The sequence below is a fragment of the Chinchilla lanigera genome, unplaced genomic scaffold (assembly GCF_000276665.1).
Source record: "Chinchilla lanigera isolate Chin_1 unplaced genomic scaffold, ChiLan1.0 scaffold00112, whole genome shotgun sequence".
NCBI classification, from domain to species: Eukaryota; Metazoa; Chordata; class Mammalia; order Rodentia; family Chinchillidae; genus Chinchilla; species Chinchilla lanigera.
Genome location: NW_004955513.1, coordinates 4,838,423 through 4,846,345, shown reverse-complemented (window position 1 = coordinate 4,846,345; position 7,923 = coordinate 4,838,423). Strand labels below are relative to the sequence as shown.

General features: G+C 58.7%; 1 protein-coding gene across 2 annotated transcripts; it reads left to right on the top strand.

Annotated features, from left to right (window-relative positions):
* The first annotated feature begins 2,872 nt into the window (after positions 1-2,872).
* Positions 2,873-6,805, top strand: LOC102027777. 2 transcript variants are annotated; one of them, XM_013506568.1, is made up of 7 exons: positions 2,873-3,034; positions 4,824-4,984; positions 5,408-5,478; positions 5,831-5,938; positions 6,022-6,253; positions 6,400-6,501; positions 6,619-6,805. In XM_013506568.1, exons 1-6 carry the CDS (start codon positions 2,942-2,944, stop codon positions 6,443-6,445), a joined length of 711 nt encoding a protein of 236 aa, XP_013362022.1. In that variant the 5' UTR covers positions 2,873-2,941; the 3' UTR covers positions 6,446-6,501; positions 6,619-6,805. The 2 variants fall into 2 exon arrangements, with proteins under 2 accessions (XP_013362022.1, XP_013362023.1); XM_013506569.1 differs by having other exon boundaries at positions 2,875-3,034; positions 4,851-4,984.
* The last annotated feature ends 1,118 nt before the right edge of the window (positions 6,806-7,923 follow it).

Here is a 7,923-nt window from a genome sequence, read left to right as displayed (position 1 = left end):
TTTACCTATTGGTATCTTCAAGATAGTTTCTCAGGAAAACAAATAGACAAATAATAGTGAGTTACAGACAAAAACGGCAGGAAATTATCAATGGTTGTTGTACTATACCCTGGTTTCTCCAAAGTGGTCTCTAGGGAAAACAAACAGAGCTATACATGAGTGATCAATCAGATAATCATTGACTATTCCCAATGGTTGTTATTGAAAACACATAGTAACGAACATGCATCCATTTACGAAATAGCATAGGAACAATGCAAACATTACAGAGTTATGGACAGATTGGTAGGAAATCGTCAATGGCTGCTGCAATACATGTTGGCATCCTCGAAGTGGTTTCTCAGGAAAACAAAGATATGCAAGAAAAATCCAACAAGTACTTACAGCCCAAGGGCTGGGAAAAATACCTCCTCATCAGTGACTCCCCTCACTGAGGTGTGATGGCTGGAAGGCAGGCCAGGACTGAAAAGAAGGACCGAGAGACCAGCACCAGTGTCCAGCAACGGGCCATCCACTTTTTCCTCTATACTTGTGAAGGGCTCCTCCTTCTCCATGAAGGCAGTTCTACAGAATCTGAATATTGGGCACCCATGTAATCCATGAAGTCTCGGTGCAGACCTCTCCGGAGCTCCACTTGCTCCTCCACCGCAGCCTGTACAGTTAGGGGAAGAATGGCCTTCAGGGGGTTTCCCCGGGTGTTGCGCAAGGTCCTTCTGGTTACTGGCTCCCGAACAGCTCTGGCATCCCAAGTAAGCTCGACCTCTGAGTCGTTGGGTGTCAGTACTCTCGTGTTCTCTGAGTCCTTGTTCATCAGCTGCTCCTCCGCTGACTCTGGACCTTTCTGGCTCTCAAGGGCAAGGCCAAGAGCGACCCGCCGTGTGGCACGTTTTCCCAGAGGTTTCTCCATGTCGGGATGGTTCACGCATGTCTCCAGGCTGGCCTATTGTGTCGGTGCTTCTCTGTGACATGGCGGTTGTCGACTGCGTGGCGCCAGCCAGCCTGAGGGCCGGTGCGCGTCTCCGTGCCGCTTCCAGGGTGCCTGCTGCCTGCCTTTCCGGGTGCATCCCTGTGTCCCCTGGGGTGGGGCTGTGCTGGGCCCACGAGGGCCGGTGCGCCCCGTCCGCATGTCCGCCAGGGCGGGGCGCCTGCGGTTCTGTGAATTTTAACACATGGGTAAATCCTTGTTACCGCCACACTGAGCACACAGCACAGCTCTGGCACCCAATCCTTCCCCAAGCTGGGCTGCCCTCCCTACTCCCCAAACGCCAGCCTGTCTGTGCCCCAGCTCCATTTCTCAGTGTCCCATGAACACAGTTGCAGGGCACAGAAACTTCTGGCTTCGTCCCTCAGGAGGAGGCCTGTGAGATGAATCATGCTGCAGAGCCCTGCCTACAGGCGGCTCAACCCTGTCGCGTGGGCCAGTGGGGACGAGGTGGGACATCCAGCCTCCACATCCTCCACAGGCACCTTCAGCACCACAGAGACATCATTCTTATGGCACATTCCGGCCCAGGCTGCCCCACCTGGAATGTCCGGACGACCTCCCAGGGAAGGGGCCCCTGACCTGTCTGATCTCCCGGGGTGGGGGTGCATTGGCCAGAGGAGCAGTAGGGAGGGACAGGGCGGAAGGGGGGCCCTGGGCTAGAACAGTGTCAGCCCCGGGCCCTCGGAACAAGAACCTTACATCAGGGGGCGTGTTCCAGAGGCCACTGCACCACAGGGACCCACAGACCTGCACACCTACTCAGAGACATGCATGCACCCACAGAAGTGCACAATGCATACACCGAGGTACACACATGCACCAAGACACACACACATAAACACACAGCTGTGAACACACGTGCACAGAGATATGCACACACATGAAGACATACACACGATATACATACATGTGTGCACAGACAAGCACACACGCAGGCACAAGACCTGTGTACATACACACATACACAAACATGCCACATGCCCAGACATGTGCATGCACATACAATCACACTGACACACACACAGATGCAGAAACACATACAAAGACACATGCATGCCAAATTTACACATATGCAGATACATAGGCATGCCCATACTCAGGCATGTACACAAATGTACACACAGACACACATGTGCACACAGATACACTAGCAGAGACACACACATACACCATAGAGATATACAGAGACACACATGTGCACACACACGTGCACATAGGCACATGCACAGAGATGCACACCTAGGAGCAAGGTGCTGCTTGCACTGTGGTTCAAGGGCCGGGGGCTGAGGGCAGGAGTGGGGTGGACAGAGCAGTCATGGTCCATCCCGTTGGGCCTCCTTGTCCCTCCTGCAGTTGAAAGTGGGGCAGCCCTGGGAGCGCATGGATTTTGGGATGCTCTAGGGCCCAAGCAGGCTGATGGGGCCCATCAGTGGGCAAGGTGCAGAGCACCAGCGTGGTCTCCAGTGTGCTCACAGGGACATGGGTGTGAGGACAGGTACGGGGCCATGCACTGGCAGAAGGACAGGGCTCAGCAGAGGGCCAGGGCTGGGGCACAGCGGGCACTGGGGAGGGGTCTGAGAGGGGCAGAAGCTGAGAGTGGAGCTGGATTGGGAGGATGGGAAGCGTGGAAGTGTGGTGCCCTCTCCGGGCAGAGTGGCCCAGGTGTGAAAGAAGTGTCAGGACCATGGCCGGCGTGGGTGTGGGTTGGGTGTGCCTCCTGGCTCCACTCCCAGGCAGCACCGCCCACTCCGATAACATCCTCTCCAGACAAGACTGCCTCAGAGTAGAGCCAAGGCCGTCAGCATGGCTAATTACACAAATTAGCTCCCTCATTCACCTCTATCCAAGCAAAACGATGCCGCCGCCAGTGCAGACTGGGGAACCCATGGGGGGGGCTGCGCCAGTGCCACCAGGGCTCATAAACAGCAGCCGGGCAGCGAGGCAGGGGCTCAGAGCATGCAGCTGCTCCTGCTGGCCGCGGGGCTCAGCCTGCTGTCCATGGCGCCGGCTGAGGAGGGCGACATGGTGATGCCCGCGTCCAGAAGCACAGTGAGTGCGGGGGAGCTGGGTGCGGGGGAGCTGCGTGGGATTTGCATCTGGGCCAGGCTCCGGCCACCATCCGTGAACATCACCCTGTCCCCTTGCTTGTGTCCTGGGTAACATCCCATGCAGAGGAGGGGTGCCAGGTGTGCCAGGCAGTCACCCCAGGGGGAGCACGGCATCTTCCTGCCCAGTGGGGCCTTGGTGAGATGTGTGACAGGACCCCTTTGGCATCGCTCCCTCCCGTGATGGCATCTGGACAAGCACTTGTGTCCCTCAGAGGTCAGTGTCATCATTTGGAAGGACCCTGCCTATTTTAAGCCTCTCTGTAAACGTGACACACGTCACCTCTATTATGTGTTTACAACAGGGCCACCATTAAATATGTTATAAACTTCATAGCTCCACCACACTGTTGGAACAAAAACAGCTGCAGATGTCAGATGCCACGCAGCCTGTCCCTTGCTCCCCAAGGCCCATCGCAGCTCCCTTCCGGGGGCTCTGTGCCTCTTGCTGGATGGGGTGAATCTGGTCAGAGGTCCAGGACTCAGGTGGTGCACCAGGCACTGCTGGGGCCTGGGTTCCCCTCCACCCCTTTCCCTCATGGGAGCCAGGCAGCTGTCAGCCATGCTGGTTGCACTCACGTCCACACCCATCCATCTAGTTATCCTTGGAGGCACCGTGGCAAGGGCGTCCTGGCTTTAGGATGCACCTGGTTTTTGAAGTCGGTAAGACTGTTTGGGAAAGGAAGGGTAGCGAAGAGTCCATACCGTACTTTTAATATGTAACACGTCCTGAGTTAAAGGCTGGGGGCACTGGCCCTTTTTTCCCATGGAGATCTCTAGGTCCTTGTCTCAGATAGATGGATAGATAAGTGGGCTATCTAGATGGTGGATGGATAGATGAATAGATGGCTGCTTGGCTGGATGATGGATGGGTGGATGGATAAATGGCTGGATGGTGGATGGCTAGATGGGTGGATGGTGGATGCATGGATGGATGGATGATGGATGGGTGGATGGATGGTGGATGGATAGAGGGATGGTGGACAGACGGAGGGGTGGATGGTGGATGGATGGGTGGCTGGATCGTGGGTGGATGGGTGGATGGATGGTGGACAGATGGAGGGGTGGATGGTGGACGGATGAATGGGTGATGGATGGACAGATGAATGGCTGGAGGGTGGGTGGATGTATTGGTGGATGCATGGATGGATGGATGATGGATGGTGAATGGATGGGTGGACAGGCGCCTGTTAGGCCAGGATTGTGAACACACACGTGGGGATCTGTAAGGTGACAGAGTCAAGTCCATGTGACCATCACGTGCGCTCTTTGCATGCTGCTCCCTGGTCTGCTTTAGCTCTGTCCCTCCCTGCTTCTGGCTAAGCGCACATCTGGACCTGACCCGAGCATGGAGCCTCCTGCAGTCCTCTTCCGGTGACACAGTATCCACCCCTTCAGGGTGACGGGGCCATCGCAGCTCCTGAGGAAACTTCATGGAGATGTTCCCACGGTGCTAGCTTCCTCTGCTGATGACACGGGGAGGTGATCACCGTGGACGCATCTTGCTGCTTCCTTCTTTGCCTGAAAACAAAACAACAAAACTTCCTTTCCAGACCCGTCTCTCCAGGGCTTCTCTCTCCCATCTGACTTCTTCCCAATTCTCTCCAAACTCCCCAGCGCATGTTGTAGGTGCCACGGTCGTCTTCCCAGGGACTGGCCACCTTCCACACGCCTCCACCAGCCACTTCTCCCTCCCTCCTGCCTCCTTCTTTCTTTCCTTGTCCTCCCTGCAGCTCTACTCTCAGGCATCACTTCTCCAGCTTTTAGGAACATGGTACATACTTCGCTGGGCTGGAACCATCCCCATCCCCAGGGAGAAGCGGCGGGAACCCCTGCCCCCCTTTAGCTTTGTGGTAAATTACATCGGGAAACTGGAGTTCCGGATGCACATCCGGTGAGTGCCACCCCCCTCCCCACGGCACACTCTGAGCCGAGCTGGCCCTGCAGGCAGGCTTCCGGGACCCTGTGTGGCCTAGGGTTGGCCTGCAGCTCTGGGGCTGGTTCTGTGTCCCCAGCACCTGACCAGTGAGCACGTGCTTAGGCAGCCGAGGGAGGAGGGTGTGCCGGGCCACCATTCACAGGTCCCGGTGACCCTGCAGGTATGGGGTGGGTGTCGGAGCTGTGTGCTGGATGACGGCAGTGGGTGTGGGCAGATACGGAAGCTCACGCAGAGTATTCAGGGTGTCCGGTAAGCTAGAAGCAGCTGGGGCAGAGGCCCCTCAGGGTTGGGCAAGACAGAACTGGGGAGGGCTTCGGGGGGGCACCCTGGGGACACTTCTGTGACCAGAACTGCTCTGAGGCTGCTTCTGTCTTCCAGGAAGCCAAGCGGATGCCACCTGTTTAAACTGCCTTTTAATGAGGGGCTCGATCCTGGGAGCTTCATCACCTGTGAGTGGCTAGGGCGGTGCAGCCTCTCGGCCCGGAACCCCAGGCCTCCAGGAGCCCAAGGTGCAGCCATGCAGATCGTGCCTCTGGCTGACTCGGCCCCGCTGTGCCTTGATGCTCGGGTCCCAACCCCAGGGAGGTGTTTGTGGGTGACTTTCGGGGTTAAGTTCCCCAGGTGTGGGGCTGGTCTCAAATGCGGGTCGCATGTGCCGTGGAGTCTCCCATCCAAGAACCAGCTTCCCAGCCCCCCAGGCCTGGTCCCTCCTGGCCTCTGCTCACCTGCTTCCGGGATGGGACGCCGCCTTGTGTGCTGCGGACCCGGCGGTCTGGCTCCTCCCCAACCCCGTCCTTCCAGGGTGGAAACACCTGATCCACATCTGGCTGCTCACACCCAGGACGTACGGTGTCGCCTTCTTCGACGACAAGATCAACAACCAGATGATGAGCCTGGTGATGCTCTTCGGTGAGCGTGCGCGCCTGCGGGCGTGGGGGTGCCGTGCGCATGTGCGCAGGCGCGCACCTGACCTGCGCTTTCCCCACTCACAGTGCGGTCCACCTGGACCCCGGTGGTCACCCCGTCCTCCTCCTCCACCCTGCTCACCTCGCCCTGCTGCCCAACATATCTGAAGCGTCCCCCTCTGCCAGTGCCCACCTCCTGCCTCTGCGGCCGCCCCCCTGCGTCCCAGTTTTCCTGCGCCCTGGGTCACCGCTGCCTTGACCTGCGCTGGGCTCCCAGGCTGGCCCCATGCTGCTCCGTCTGCGGACCTCACCTGGGAGGGTGGGGCCCCTGATGTGCGCCTGCTGGGTGCCCCTCCCGTCACGGCCAAGTCGGGACCCCTTCCACCTGGAGTTCCTGGGAGGGCTGTGGGCGTCCAGCCCCACGTGGCGGGGCGGTGAAAGAGGCCCCTCGCCCGCTGCCTGCAGGCCGCACCCTGGACGACGACCCGCAGGCGCTGGAGCTGTTCACTGAGCTTCTGGAGGCGAAGGGGCTGAACGCCAGCGAGGCCGTGGTCCCGCCCCACCTGTGTGAGCCCGAGGCCGGGCCTGACCCCTCCCTCCTGGCTTCCCTTCACCAGCGGCGCGCCTTCCTCCTGCTGTGAGGTGACTCCCACGTCTCCCTGTCCTGCTTTTCTGGGTCTGCAGACGCCTGTGAGGTGACCGGAGTGCCCTAGATCCGGAGGGGATGCTGCAGCCACACCACTCGGGGACCAGGAGCAGCGGGACTTGGCCCAGGCCTCTCTGAAATCCCTGCTGAAGATTTAGCAAATAAAAGCAATTTGTGGCAGCCTGGCTTCCTCCTATGGCCAAGCCCCCTGCCCGGCCTCCCTCCCTCCAGGGCCCCCAGCACCCAAAGAGAGTGTCTGAGAGAATGGGGTGTCTTCCTTCCTAGCATGCAACTAAACACACTGCGTGTGGAGACCGCAGGTCTTTATCACTGACGCGCTGCTAGAGCAGGTCCTAGTCACAGCATCTGTCCGCACACGGGGCAGGGCGCGCCTGAGGGAGCCAGGAGCCCCGAACCTGCCAGTCCCCACCTTCCTACTCTCCGGCCGGTGTGGCCCCAAACACTGTCCACCTGCCCCTGCTTGCCCGGAGCTGTGAGGTGAGAGCCGCCTGGAGATCTGAAGGTCTCCGTGTGACACCCCCCCTTTCCTTCCTGAGCACCCCTTATCTGGGTTGCTTCAGTGGCTTCACAGGGATTTTCCAGCGATGGTGTTAGGGCGTACTCCTGGGTGTCCCCCACTGCCTCATGGGCTCAGGAAGGTGACTGGATCCTGGGTGTTGGGAGGTGGGGCCTGACAGGAGGAGGTGCTCCCTGGGGCGTGGCCTGGGAGGGTTTACCTTCCTCCCTGCTCCTCCCTCTCTGGTTTCCCGGCACCGGGAGTGTTGCAGCCCTCCTCCACTGTGTCCTCCCCCATGCCCTGCTGCCTTGGAGCTGCTGAAAGCACAGCCCTGATGCACCCCTCCTCCTCCATTCCTCCATGTTGTGGGTGCTCAGCGCTGGGTGCTTGATAAAGAAAAGGGCTCTTCACCTCAGAGCCTGCAGTTCAAGGGCGTGGACCAGCATGGTGCGGGAGCAGGGGCCGGAGGTGACAGCACACAGCCGGGCAGGAAGCTCAAGGGTCGCCGTGGTGAGGCTCACCCATAATCACAACCACTTTGTGGGCGTATTAGGTAGGGCCCTCCAGAGTTCACTGCTGATGTGAAAGAAGGATTTGCAGGAAGTTTCGGGAAGAGAACAGAGGTGCCCGAGTGCTCCCCCCGAGTCTCATGCTCCCACAGGGGTGTGTCCTGCAACTGCAGCATAGTGCCCGAAGCAGGAGGCTGAGTGTGCCACTGGGTGCTGACACCAGGCTGCTTCAGCTGCATCTCCTTGGTTTCCTTTTTCTAGGTTTATTCGCTGTGCAGGTTTCCTCTTTAGAGAAAAAAATCTTCCTTTGTGTCTTT